Below are 14,484 nucleotides of genomic sequence, written 5' to 3' on the forward strand. Positions count from 1 at the left end.
ATATAAGATGCTGAGGGGAGTTAATGTATTGATGGTTTTTGCGTACAGTTTTGGGGGGCTTTGGTTGTGGTTTTGCGTGGGTTTTTTTTACACAATCCAGAAGTAAAAGGTTGTAAACATGTGGGACTAGAGTTTAAAATCATTCAGAAAAGGGTTAAGCATCAGTGTGGATAGAAACCTATCAACGGCTATTTGAGAAATGATAAAAATTTTAAGGCCGTGAAGGGAAACTAACAAACCTTTGTACATCACAGCCTAATTCTCCCATTAACTGCTGGAAGTTAGGAAGGAATAGCAAGTGGCTTCATAAATATCTTGACACAAAACAGATCAGAAGACTCTGTCCAACCATACACGGGGTTGTGTGTGAGTGGAAAAGCAAACCTGATGCTGGTCCCGCTGGGATGCACTCCTGTTGCTCACGTGGTGTATTTTCTGCCCAGCTGGGGTCCATGCCAGCTTCCCAAACAGTCCACGCTGAGACAGCAGAGATGGAGATGGAGACCTGTACTCAGAGAGGTCCTTGGCCCAGACTTCTTCTGCGGACCCTGCTGTAGCCCCTCCTGGCCTGACCCACCAATCAGAACAGCTGGCACAGGCACCTCCATATCTTAGAGGTCTAGCGAGACCCAGCTGCAACCATCACGCCAAAGCAGGGGGACTCGGGTACCTGCCCATTGCTGGGCTTGCTGTGGTTCTTCTGAAGTTTCCAGCTGTGGTAGCAGTCTGGCAGGCTACGAGATGTGTGGTCTGATTCCTCGCAACAGCCCTGTGGCTGTGACAAAACTGTTAAAACACAGTTCAGGAAATCTCGCAGCAAAATATATGTTTACTGGCAATTTTCATTTAAAAAAAAAAAAAAAAAGAGAGAAAACTTAATCAGTTGTTAATGCCTGAGACTGAGCCTAGGCGCCATAGCCCATCAGTTTCATGACCTTTGCAACATGTTGGTTGCAAGGCTTTCTCTGTGCTCCTTCAAAAATAGTTGTACAGGCACTAGGTCTTATTAATGGGCAGGCAAGAAGCTCTGGCTAGCCTTGTCAGTCCTCTCATTAGCTTCATGGGCTCATTACAGCCACTAGCTGTTGAACATTAATATGCTTTTATCGCTGTCAGCTTGGGTACAAATACATTTCCCGCTCACCCCACTCCCTTTGTCTCCTGCACCATCATTACTAGTACGGCAAAAACAAAACACTAAAGAGAGAAAAAAAAAAAAGCTAAAAAAAAAATGCAATGCTGAAATGGTCTAAACCTTCTAGAAAAATGCAACCTTAACCTTCTCACCAGTCTTTTAGAAGCAGTGAAGAGAATTGTTAATTGGTCGTCTTGGATATATGCCAAAGAGACAGACTGCTTCAAATTGGTAACTTATTGGCCTTTTCATGGGTACAAGATTATTTATCTGGCTCTCATTAGGGAGAGCTGTGGCGTTGTCTGTTTAATAATGTAGTGATGGCTTTTCAAAGCTATTTTCTTTCCAAAATTAGTTCTAATGTGTAATCTGTGTCCTTTAGTTCTTTTTTACAGTGGATGTGTCGTCATCCTGTATTAAGCAACCTCAGCCTAAAATAGAAAGGTTGGAATGTAACGCCCCTTTCAGATCAATTTTGAGGGCATAGGGCTGGATTGTTGGAGGGGAGGGGAAATTTAGGTCGCAAAAGCACGCATTTTATCTGCAAAATTGTTTGCATTGTGGAGAGCAGAGCCCGACTCCGAAGTCTTGCAGCTGCTTGTACCTGCCTGGTGTTCTTTCGTGGAGGACCTGACACAGGTGTCCCTGTGGCATGCTGCCTAAACCCAAACCTGCTGTTTGCTGCAGATGCAGCGAAGCCCACAGAATCGCCCGCGACTTTGCGTGGAGTTGGCTCTTCAGTAAAAAGAAGTGGTGCTCCCCTCCTTCCGTTTGCACGGCAGCCTCACGGTTAAAGGCTTTGCCCCCGGAGCGGGCGCTGTGGCGTGTAGGCTCAGCGTGGCCTGCAAGGCTGGGACACGGGAGTCAGAGGAATTTCTTGCTGGAGTCAGGCTCCCGTGCAGTATAACGTAACCAGCATGGTTAAGGGACACAAAAATAACGCTTCCTGAGTGATGTTGTGTTTATCTCTGCCTACCTTGGGTTTGCAATTTAGCAAAATACCCACAATAAGGCGATGTGCCAAACTGCGTTCCCGGTTTTGTCAGACCAGCTCCTACCAATTTGGCGTAAAAAAGGGCAGGCGTGTTGCTATACCTGGAGATAAGCAGCCAGAATCTTCCAGGAATTGGTTTCTGAAAGATTTTTTTTGTTCTCTGCTGATCATAGCGCTGTGTTTTCTTAAGTGCTGACTCCAGTAAGCCTTTTTAGAAAGACAATTAACGCTTTGGAAAGCAGCCACCAGCCAGCTGAAAAACAGGTTCTTACCGAGCTGTTTATGCATGGCAAGGGGGAGACTCAGTTGTAACACGGATTAAAGAGGACACTTGTTTAAAGTGAGGCTACTAAGGATGTATACGTTATATGGTAAATATATTGACGAAACTGTCCTGCAGGAAAGATATTCAGTAAATTGGATTATCTACATTCTAACAAGATCATCCACTTAAAGGCCTCTGGAGATTTGCTGGTTGAATAAAAAGAGAGGGAAGATCTAGGCTGCAGTCTAGCTAAATATTTTTTTAGCTCTTTTTCTGCAATTAATTAAAAGAACACCCTCTCCTGCTCCTAATCACTGTTCTGTGCCCCTGTGCAATCAGCCCTTTGTGCCACCTGTAGATTTACTTTGGTGTGTAGTGATTTGTCAAAGATGCTTTCCTCTTCACCCCATGCTGCTCAGTTGACACTAGTACAAACAGAGCCCTGAACGCTTTGGGATTACTGGAAAGACCAGGACTATGGCATCACCCAGGGCCTTGGATGTGTTTGTTCACACGTATAAGGTGAAAGCCCTGCCAACCAGTGCGGCGTTTTGAGATGTTGGGAGTAAGTTGCCATTGGGAGCAGCCTTTGAATAGCGTAAGCTAGAGTGCCGTCACCTTTCCTTACTGCAACACGAGACTTCCTTGGGAAAGTACAGTAGAAAGGAAGGCTCCTCATCTCCTCTCCTCTGTCCTGCAAGAGCCACACACTACTTGGCAGCAGTTTGCTTCTTCGTTTACCTACTAAAGGAAATGCACGCCATAATTTGTATTTAACAAGGGGCTCGTAAAAAGAATTGCATCCATTTTTAGCATATGACTCATTTAAAATTAAAGGCAGCTTTCAACTGAAACCCTGTACATCTCCAGTAATTTAGAGAGTGTACTTTAAATACTGTAAAGGGGGAGTTACAGGTTCTTCTTCTATTGCTTCTAATTTTTTCAGCCAACTCCTTTTACAAAGTGTAAGTGCAGAAGTACTTTAAATAATAAGGGCCTTGTGAAATCCACCTGCTTCATTAATCATGCTTTCTATTTAACTATATGTAATAGTTTTTCAAAGGTATTTTTGCAGAGCTTTCTTGGTCACGTGTGACAGCTGTTATTTTTAAGCTAATGCGATGTCAGACCACTCTGACTCCTGAGACAAAACAGTCATGATATTTCAGCAACTTTCACAAATTGGCTTCTTGAATATTCACTGTACTACTTTAATTTTTTTTCCTGCACATAATGCATTGCGTTTTGTTATAAGATGAGACAGATAACAAGTTGGCTTTTCAACATCTGAGGATACCCAGTTACCACCTCGGAGGGCTCAGAGCAGTGCTTATGCGAGTGAATGACTGTTTTATGGACCCATGTGTCACCCTGAGTGCCCAAAATGCAGGATTTGGTTGTCACGCGGAGACATTCAGTTTCAGTTCAGATTATGAAACCTGAAAGGTTGCGACTCTCCAGAAATAATCTGGGTTCATAACAAACATCGAATGAATGCTGTTACTTTTTCCCAGTCTCAACCGGTCCTTCTCATCACCACTCAACTGTTCAGGAATCAATCTGCCAAAAAAAAATTTGCATCCAGTAATGAAAGAATATTGTTCTGTTTAAGTGCCAGGATAAAAAATACCTTCCATATACTACTAATACATTCCTTAAGGAACCAGTATTCTCAATGAAAAGTTGCCTTCTCTGCCATCTCGCATATTAAAAATACAAAGATAAAACTGAACTTTCAAGAGCTCAAATTTTCTCTTCGTTTGGTAGAGTCCAAATGAGACATTTTGGTGGCTGGGAAAAACTCCCAGCTGGTTGGAGCCCAGCCCAGTTCAGCTCCTCCTCCCTCCTGCGCTCAGCCCTCCTTCCAGCCATCAGCAGCCGCCAGCCGTCTCCTGCTGCATGGCAATATCATGTTTGGCCTGCACTTGCTACTGCTCTGGATAACAAAATTTGCTTAAATTAGACGCGGTACAGCTCTGTGGATACCTGTGACCGTGTTTCCTCGCTGGCTGTGGGCACAGGGTTGTCCTTTAGGGTCAGCGTTTCTGGGATGGTGTTTCATGGACAGGAACTGCAGCGCAGAGGCCAGTGATGCTCAATGTGGTGGGAGGGTGCAGGTACTTAAATACGGAGGCTCAGGCCCATTTCCAGTCACACAAACTGCTGAAACTTTCCCATGTGTTTGGTTCCTCACTATTGGAGGTGCTGAGGAATAAAGCGCCCTAATTCTCTCTTACTTTCAGGAAATAATGTGAATTCCAGTGGAAGTAATGTCTCCTCTACTGGAGTAGAAGGTGAAAATTGTGTTAAATGAGTTGATACTTTTGTCTTAAAAGAGCTACTATGAAAATAATTATCCTGTTGTCAGTGCAGTTGATTTCTTAGAATATGGTTGGGAAATTAACACCCACAGTTTCCTGAGATTATCAGAAGGAACTATGTCATTATCCGAGGTAGGATTTCTCCCTTGACTTCAGTGGGGCAGAATTCAGCTTGTGCTTTGAAGAAAAATCTTTTTACGTTACAATGTCAAGTTTCCTACTGGCAAACACCCCATTTGTGGCTAAACTCCGCCTTTTGTGGCTGCCATTTTAAGTCCAATGTTCTTTCTTCTTTGTTAACTATTGCTTCGCTCCTGGGGCAGAGCAAATAATCTTCATCTGTTCTCTCCCTCTTAGGTTAATATCAAACACTGGCCTTCGGTTTTTACCTGCTGTCCATAAGGTGCATTCTTTCCAGAAAGTTTTACTGTAAGTTTTAATGTCTGCTTTTCACTTTTTAAAAGCTCCCTTTGAATGTTCTCCTGCTCCAACAAAACCTTTCAAGATGCGATTCCCCTTGTGTTCGCTCATGGTACAGTTTTGGGTTGTAATTTTGTAGGCATTGATGATAACGTGGCCCAAAAGGTCTCAATTCTCCCTTGGTCTCCCCTCTACAAAGCATTATAATTCGCACTTTACAGACTGCTCTTCCTTTAACTGTGCTACGAGTGTGTGCCTGGATGGCCCAGGGGAGGGATAACAGCCTTTTATTCCTCTTTCGCCAGTTGAAATCCAAACCAGGCTGGTGGCAGCGGAAATTTGTTGCCACCTGGTGACAGTTCTCTGGCCTGCATGGGAAGAGTTGCTGATCTCGGAGTTGTTTTCTGGAGAGAGGTGATCACATCACAGGGAAAAAAAATAAAAAATCTCTACCATGCTCATTTTTTTCACTGGCAGTAAAACTGTCCAGAAAATGAAATATTTTTCTATGGAAAATTCCAGTGCCAACAGGGAAAAAAATACATTTGTATGAAATTTTGTGTGGAAGCAGGCGGGGGTTTTTTTCTGTAAAAGCACCCTTTTTTCCTGTAAAAAATTCGTATCAGAAAAAGCTTGATTTTTTTTCACTGAAGAAGATCTTGACATAGATTTTTCTATCAGTTCTTAGTTAGATTTTTCTTATCAGTTCTTGAAAGCAGAAAACTCAGGAAATAAGCAACTATTTCTTCGCTTCTTTTGGACATGATATATTTTTAATTCACAGGCAAAGTTCTGCATGTTCAAATCTTTGATTCGAAGATTTCAAGATGCAGAAACATTAATCCTGCATTTGTCTTTGTAATGACCATTAATATAAATAAAAATGCATGGAAAACATAGACATGGATGACTGAATATAGTATACACACACATAAAATAAGAAATAAATTTCTGTAATACACTTGACAAATAATTCTATGAACTGCAGTTCAGGGCTCCCTGAAACTATCAAGCAAATGCAACAGATACGGAACTATAGAACCTTCCTCCTGTATACCTTTATGTTTATCATCAGTCTGAAATAGACTTGAATTATCGTGTCCTGGTGAGCAAGAGTTGGGTTTTTTGGGGGGTGAAACTCCCCACTTTCCTGTTAGAATAAGTAGGCTTTGATACTGTTTGAGTCCCAAACCAGACTTTGGCTCAAACCCTGGCCCCTCTAAGGTCAATAAGAAAATTCCCATTGGCTTCAGTTGTGCCAATATTTAAATCCCAAAGACAGGTCTCGATGGGTCACTGATGTTTATAAAGGGCTCACGCATATCCTTAGCAGAGGGATACACTGCTCCTGTGTGGGTGTTGTGGTTTAACCCCCACACAGCCCAGTAGGGTAGGGAGAACAGAAAGAAAGGGGGGAAGGACACCACCCAAAAAAAACCCCAACAGAACCCCCCAAAAAAGCTTGTGGGTTGGGGAGGGACTCTTTATCAGGGCGTGAAGCGATAGGACGAGGGGTAATGGATTTAAACTGAAAGAGGGGAGATTTAGATTAGGTATTAGGAAGAAATTCTTCGCTATGAGGATGGTGAGGCACTGGCACAGGTTGCCCAGAGAAGCTGTAGCTGCCCCATCCCTGGAAGTGTTCAAGGCCAGGCTGGATGGGGCTTTGAGCAGCCTGGTCTAGTGGGAGGTGTCCCTGCCCATGGCAGGGGGTTGGAACTATTTGGTCTTTAAGGTCCCTTCTAACCCGAACCATTCTGTGATTCATTCTATGATCCTATAAAGACAGTTTAAATAGAACAGTAATGGAAGAGGGGAAAAAAAAAAGGTAAAATAATATACAAAATAAAGTGATACACCACCCAGTGATCAACTGCCCAGCCCATCCCAAGCAGTGATCGTGGATTCCCACTCCCTGGCCAACCCCCGTTTTTATACTGCGCATGACATCTATGGTATACAATATTCTTTTGGCCAGCTTGTCCTGTCTATGCTCCCTCTCAGCTTCTAGGGGAAGGTAGAAGACTCCTTGACTAATGTAACCATCACTTAGCAACAACTAAAACAATATGTCTTATCGACATTGTTCTCATACTAAATCCAAAACAAGCAGCTACTAGAAAGAAAATTAAGTCTGTCCCAGCTGAAACCAGGACAATGAGTGCCACGCTCCCTCCTTATTCCTACCTCTGCTGACCTCAGTTTGCAGAGTGAAGCCTCTGTGTAAGTGTCACTTAATGCGGAGTTGTGGCCGTATTCAACTGTCAGCATGAGATAATTGTGGAATCGTGCTTAATTTCAAGCTTTTTAGGTAATTCATTTTGTTCCATGCTTTCCAACAGAAACAGCATGAAAACAACTGCATCCCCAGTCTAAATTATGAGTAATACTGTTTAACTTCTTTGAGGTCTATTTTGAGCAAGCAACAGAACGTATATCTGCCGTTCCTTTTTTCCTCTCAGTCAAAAATGCTGAAAGAACTGCAATGCCTACTTGTCAGTTCAACAAACTGCATTGACAGGGGTCCCGCGCCTTAAGTTCTTAAGCACATACAAAGCTTATAAGCAACGCCATTGACATCAGCAGGGGAATTATTCGTGGGCTGGTAGGTACCCTGCTGGCTCGGGCCAAAAAGGCTAATGGCTTTTCCTTCTTCTGGTTGGGAGGCTGTGAGAAGGGGTGGCCTCGCAGCCCCTCAGCTTGCATTTTCTGGGCAATACATTTGCTGGAGGAACTATTTCATCTGTCTCAGGATTATAAGACCTGGCTGGGCTTTTATGCATTTTAATCATTTTAGCCTATTTGGGAGGAAAGGGTGGGGGCGTTGGAAATGTTTTGCTCCGGCCTTTTTTACCAGGAAGGTTTGTGCTCTGCAGACAAAATGTCTTAAAAACTTACGTCGCTGTCTATAAAAGTTCCTCAGATTGAATATAAGGAAAAATACTGTGTTTGAAATAGAGTATCATTTTGATAGGTTCACAGAGGTACAAAAAGGTGTAGTTTCTATTGTATTTTATTTTTCAGAGATATTCAAGACAATATCCATATACGTACAATCGAAAGAAATTCGTTCACGGGACTGAGTTCTGAAAGTGTGATTCTGTGAGTAAGCAAAATCCATTCTTTTCTTTGTTAGCTCATTCCTTCTCCAGAACCAAGGTCAAGGAAACCAGGGGATGGGCACTATTTCATACGCTTCCAAATTCACGTGAAGGTTTTAGACTTCTCCCCTACCCCTGAAATCTCTGTATTCTGTTTCCCTGCTGTGAAAAACGAATGCTTTTGTGGATTTCTGTTGTACTCTAGTTCTGCTCTTTATTTTGGAAGCACAGTGTAGAGCAAATTTAGTAATTACTGATGCTAAGGTTAAACATATTCCACCTACAACAACAGTTCCATGTGATACAAATTGTGTTCAGAAGGATGGCGTGACTCATAAATATTTACAGTCAGACACATCATTCAAAGACATTTATTACTTGGGCAAAATATATGTAGATGTTGTGGGAATACAGTATATTTGTACACAATGTTAATGCATTGATACGGGCCGGTTCACAATGCAGTTTCAAGCTGTGTGGTTAGACAACTCCACATTTGACTTGAACAGTCATGTATTTTAATGAACTATCTGGCTTCTTTGATCCTTTCTGTTGGTATATCAAAAATGTACTGTTTGCTTGCTAACAAGCTGCCTTCATTTCACCTAGCCAGTGGCCAGACTGGAAAAAATTCCCACTGGGTGTGTGCAGTTTACCTCGCATACCGAAGCAGACAAGCAAGATCTGATTGACTGATTGGGCTCACGTTGGTTTTGGTGGGAGCAAGGTCAGACCATCAATATTTGAAGAGAGGCCAGTAACAAGTCACTTAGCTGCTATCTCTCCTTTTTCTCCGTCGGTTATGCACAACCTCTGCCTACATCAAGTTCCCTGAAGTTTTAAACACGCACACAGTTTTCTCAAATATATATTCAAGTCATGACACCCCAAATGCACTGGTTTATCTTTTCTCATGTGATAATATTTACTATTCAGGTGGGACTTTGTATTTTTCAGAGCACTATGCAACAAGTACTGTATTTGTTTCCATAATGTTGCTAAGGGGTGAGGTAAATATCCCAGATTTTTACTGTGATTTCGCCTCCCTGTGCCACTTGAGCAGCATGAAATTGGCTTCCCCTCTCTCACCCGGACATCCCATTGTTTATTACTGCCTGAGTGTTGAAGGATAGTCCTCCCTGAGGACTTAGGGCTGCTGGTTTGCTAGGAAAATTGGCCTTGGGGTGGGGCGGGGGGGGGGGAATCATGTCTTTTTCCAGCTGCTTTGCCCTGCCTCCTGTAACAGCCCCGTTGCCATGGGCTCCCCTCGCCCACCAGTGTCTGCGGGAGCAGCAAGATCTGTGCAAGCAGATCTGGCCACCACCCGCCTGGTCAGACGATGTCCTGACTCTGCAGTAGTTCTCCCCCGGGGCAGAGGCCCCACGTGCTCTTTGAGAGTCCCTGATTAGTTTTTTTTCCTCGTGCTGTGATGCGCTTGCCTCATTTTAGACCTAAATTTGCTGGTTTTCTGTACAAAACCGAAGTCGCTATGCAACGCAATAGAAAGGTACGGTTGCAGCAACATCGGTTTGTGAAACCAGACATGTCAAGATGGCGTTAAAAACACCCAGGACCCACTGAGCCCCCACGTTCTGGAGAGGCACAATTTTAGCAGCTGTAGCTGTGGCAGGCTCCAAGCGTACTTAAGCCAGAAATTTGGATTGCAGCTGATCTTACGCTGTGCATAGGATCAGCACTGACTGGAACTGTGGATACATGTAGTAAAAAAGTGCTAGAAATTTATGGAAGAACTTCACCTTGCTTCCAGGTCTGTATGCCACTTAGAGCTTTCCTGCCCTAAAATAGGCTATAAGTGGTACCTCAGGGGCAGTGGCCTCCTGCACCGGGTGAACTCTAAAGCGCGTTTTAGAAATACCACTGTAGTGGTATGGTGACTCACTATGGTGAGTAAAAGTCCCTTTGTCCAAGCTTTGAACCTCTGTCTCCACTGTCACTTGTTGCTAACATGAGAGCTAGTGGAATCGGTAAGAAGGCTGGCTGAAGTCAGGGGAGAGTTTGTCTCAAGAGAAGCTTGTCTATATGTAGTATAATGAGGTCCTGGGATTTAGGTAATTTTTATTTTTGCTCTTTTTGCTACTCGAATGCAGTGAGACAGGTGACAGGAGTGTCTAATCCACGCTGTGTGGCAACAAGGACTCTGATTTTATGACCTCGGTATCTTATTGCGTTAAGCATCATGTTCGGTCAGAGAATGCAGTAAGTGCTAATACTGTGATTAAAAGCATATCTATCAGCCTGGCAGCTCCGAACGGATAAGATCGATGTAATATAATAAATGCTTTAAATGCTACGAGCAGGGACATGTCTCTCCTCTGTGCCTGCTCGCTCATGTCGAATAGTGCTTGCAAGCGAAGGGGACGGTGACAGTTCTGCTGATCTGACCTGACAGACATTACGGACACGGAGCTGCGTACATCTGCCTGTCATGGTCAAAAGGGTAATCCTTTCGGCCAGGCCCATAACTGATTTCCATGCTGACCTTAGCTCACCGCCTCGGACCTGAGATAAGTGGGCCACTTGCATGCTCAGCTTTCAGTGTGAATTAGAAACAAAATGTCCAGGTTTGCTGACAGTTTAATTAAATCGGGCCATTTTTGGCATCAGTCAGACCTGTCAGTGCCTGCTGGAGAGGGCGTGAGCTGCAAAGTGACGCTCTAAAGCAAGATGAAAGATTGCACCGTAAAGATGATAAATATAACTGACCCAAATGTAAATTTTTAGGACCGTGAAGGGAAGAGAGGGAAGGGCGTTAAACATTAATTCGTTAATGCACTACAGTAAAAACTTGGCGGAGAGCCCCAGGAGCTTCGACTCCCAGGTTTGCTGCCCGTGCCTCCCCTTGGGGGAAGGAGCCCGGGGAGGTGGGACAGGGGCAGCAGAGCAGGCAGGGAGCCTGGTTTGTGGAGGGGCAGGGGTAGGAGGAATCAGCCACTTCCCAGGCAGTTTGGCACCACCACCACCCCCCTGCTACCCTCCTGCCCGGCTCGGGGACGGTCACCCTCCCTCCTCCATCTGCCCTGTTGAGGACGCAAGACCACCACAGGCGGTAGAATTTTTTTCTAATAGCTGGCAAAGGTTAAGCTGTGGCCCAGTGCTTCACAAGCATCTTGAAAAAACGTAAAACTAAGTGGCACCGATGACACCAGCAGGAAAGATCCAGGTCTCACCCCCCTGGGATTAACCTGGAACAGCCTCACTGCCTCCGCTGCAGCCTTCCCAGGGCAGCTGGGAGCATCTCCATCAGCTCTTCCCTTGCTTCAGAAACTTACTCCAGCTACCACCTCCGATGGTAGCACTCATCTGCCCTATTCGTGTCCGTACTCTTCAAAGCCTTCCTCAAACTATTGGCATCTCACCGGCTAGTATTCATAGAAACTTCACCATTTGCATATGCATATACAAATAATGTTGTTTGAGATCCCTTTCACTGTTTTGAATTACGTGCATTTTAGTTATGAAGCACGAATAAGAACACAACCCTTTGGGTTTTTTTTTCTCTATTGCAGATGGTTGAATAAAAATGGGATTCGGGAAATTGAGAATCACGCATTTAATGGAACCTACCTGGATGAGCTGTAACTATTTCTGTTGTTCACTATTCTGAAAAGTGATCATTAGAAGGTAGTAACTGCTGCAAGCTATTTTTTTAATCTCAGATTGTTTTAGCATCAACATTGTTGTGTTTTTCAGGAATCTAAGCGATAATCACAACCTAGAAAAATTACCAAATGAGGTCTTCCAAGGAGCCAATGGGCCCGTTGTTTTGTAAGTAATATTCAGATGTTATTTTTCTCATTATTAACTCCCTAGAAAAGAACAGAGAAGAACATATGAATGTCAATCTGGATTTCAACATCTCACAAATCTTGGAGTTCAAAACTGGAGGTGTAGTTCTGAATACAGAAAAAAACTGGAAGCCATAACTGAAATTTCAGTCTCGATCCATGTTTTCACTTTGTCCTCAAGTTTTTGGGAGTATTTGGATCCAGGAATTTAGATCCAGATTCCTCTCCAGAGTTGATTAAGGTCTGTAAGAGAGTAGTTCTGCTTTGTTTTTTTCCAGAGAAAAATGCTGTTAGTTTTTTGCTTGAGCAAAAATAGGTGAGTGGTGCTTAAATCTGGATTGTTTACCACTGAAGATCTGCCTGGGCATCTCTGAAGCTTAATTCTGAATCCCCTACAGGTATAGGGATTGGGACGTCCCATCCCCTGTAGAAATAGGTATGAGATCTATCTCACGCAGGTACAGCAGGATGTCTTTGGTGGGTGATAAGCTGGAAAACAAGATCTCACCAGTAGAGAATTCAGCAGTAGGATGGTCATGGATCTTGGTCACCATTAACTCAAGCCACGGTTTGCCATGGGGTCTGAAAATGCCTGTGAGTGTGCACAACTGCTTGTGTTTCTGAGCACAAGTCAGAACATGCAAAAGTGGCAACAGAGGCAGGGGAGTCTTTTCTTGTCTCACTGATTCATCAGAGCTTTTCTCTCTTTCCATCTACCTTGGATGTCCAACAGAGGGCTAGGAGTCACCGAGAAAGGGTGAAAAGGGGTCATTGGAGCCGTTGGAAGATTTTACACAAAGGTTAGAGTGGTTAGAAATCTAAATAAGAGGGAGAAAAAATGACTGGTTAACCTTGAGTTCAGATCAGAGCTCTTCTGAAGGCCTTTTTTCCACCTTGTGATGGTCAGTGCACCTATGATATAAAAACCTATGGTATGGGTTACTGCATTCTGCTCTACTTCCATCACTCCCTCAAAGTGGTGTCTTCCTTCTTTGGAAAAGACTGCATTAGAGCATCTTTTCAGCCATAATATCATTGATGTTTCTTTGGAAAAGCAGTGTGTCCTGTAGCAAAAAGTAAATGTGTTTTCTTTGCAAGCTATAGCTGATACAGTCGTATTCTGGAGGTTTATAAATCTGATTTGGCTGTAGTTCAGAGTCATTTGATAGTTCAATTTCTAACACTGGGTTATTTGTGTAAGAGGTTTTCTGTTTCATTACCAATACATACACTATTCTATGGATGGGAAATTACCTTTTTATCCTGACTGAGATCATGAAAGAAGAGCCTGCTTACTCATCTGTCACTGTAGTGTACACCAGGAAGGCACGTTCACTTGTGGAAATGATTGACCCATAATCATATCTTTGCTGGGAAAAACAGTGTTGTGGCACTCAAATCTGTGTTGCAGACTGCAACGTTTTATTAAAATGAACGTCAGGATGTTTTAACTCTTGGTCTTCCCGAACCAGTGTTGTACGGTCAATTAACACCAACTTCTATTTTACATTTCAGCATATTAAAATAATGTGAAAGAAGCACAAATAGTACAAATAGTAATGTCAGAAAGCACCAATCTTAGCCCTTGTACAGGCTACACAGTTTCACGAATCAGTTCCCCTCTTCAGGCTTACAGCTCTTGGCTGAATTAGAATATCTCTTTTGGAAAGACATCAAGTTTTCAGTTAAAGGCTTTCAGCACTGACAGTAGGCAAGTAAATCAAATGGCTAATTACTCCCACACCTATACACATTCCTTCTACACAGAAACACACTGTGTTTCCAACTCGGAGTTTCATAGCCTCCATTTTCAGACAGATTGTTTCATTTAATCATCTTCTGGTGCTCGCAGAGCTGCAGTGGCTTACACCAGTTTTTACTGAAGTCCTTAAGAGCCCTCTGGCTGCGTCCTGACTTGGATGCAGGGCAAGATATGGCTGTGGTCCATCCCGTTCTTGCAGTTTGTCTTCAAGAGTAAACCCACATATGGGGGCCACAGGAGAGCTCCAGTAGATCCCTAACTTGACAGCTGAGTCCCCGAAGCAGAGCCAGAAATCAGTTCAGACACAAGTACAGAGAAAATTTTCTCGCCAACCAGTCTACCCCCTCTCATTTCTGCTCCACCAGCCATTTCTTGCTATTTCTGTATGTGCTTTTCAAACCTCATCAGTTGGTCAGTATTTTTGCTAATCCAAGAGAGACTCCCAGTGGGAAAGGGAAGTGATTGGAAGAGAAGTCAGGTTTATTTTGCCGTTCCTGCGCCGGCTGCTGTCAAGGCTGATGACTAGCAGCCAAGCAATAATATCACAAGAATATGTATTCCAGTCACTGATGCTTTCTGGTTTGATTTTCTACCACTTTATCGTCTTGTTCATCATGCTTATTTAATTTATCAAGCCTCTAACTAGAGAGCAGCGCCCCAGAGAACCTCTGCACTAAGGT

General features: G+C 43.5%; 1 protein-coding gene across 4 annotated transcripts in view; it reads left to right on the top strand.

The window, feature by feature from the left end:
* Positions 1-14,484, top strand: part of FSHR (follicle stimulating hormone receptor) — a 90,018-nt gene that overhangs the window by 56,982 nt on the left and 18,552 nt on the right. For all 4 annotated transcript variants that reach the window (XM_054197207.1, XM_054197208.1, XM_054197206.1 and 1 more), the window contains 4 exons: positions 5,073-5,144; positions 8,160-8,237; positions 11,764-11,832; positions 11,948-12,022. In XM_054197207.1, the coding sequence (XP_054053182.1) occupies positions 5,073-5,144; positions 8,160-8,237; positions 11,764-11,832; positions 11,948-12,022 (294 nt within the window). The remainder of the gene's footprint in view (positions 1-5,072; positions 5,145-8,159; positions 8,238-11,763; positions 11,833-11,947; positions 12,023-14,484) is intronic.

Source organism: Rissa tridactyla, chromosome 3 (assembly GCF_028500815.1).
Source record: "Rissa tridactyla isolate bRisTri1 chromosome 3, bRisTri1.patW.cur.20221130, whole genome shotgun sequence".
Classification (NCBI taxonomy): domain Eukaryota; kingdom Metazoa; phylum Chordata; class Aves; order Charadriiformes; family Laridae; genus Rissa; species Rissa tridactyla.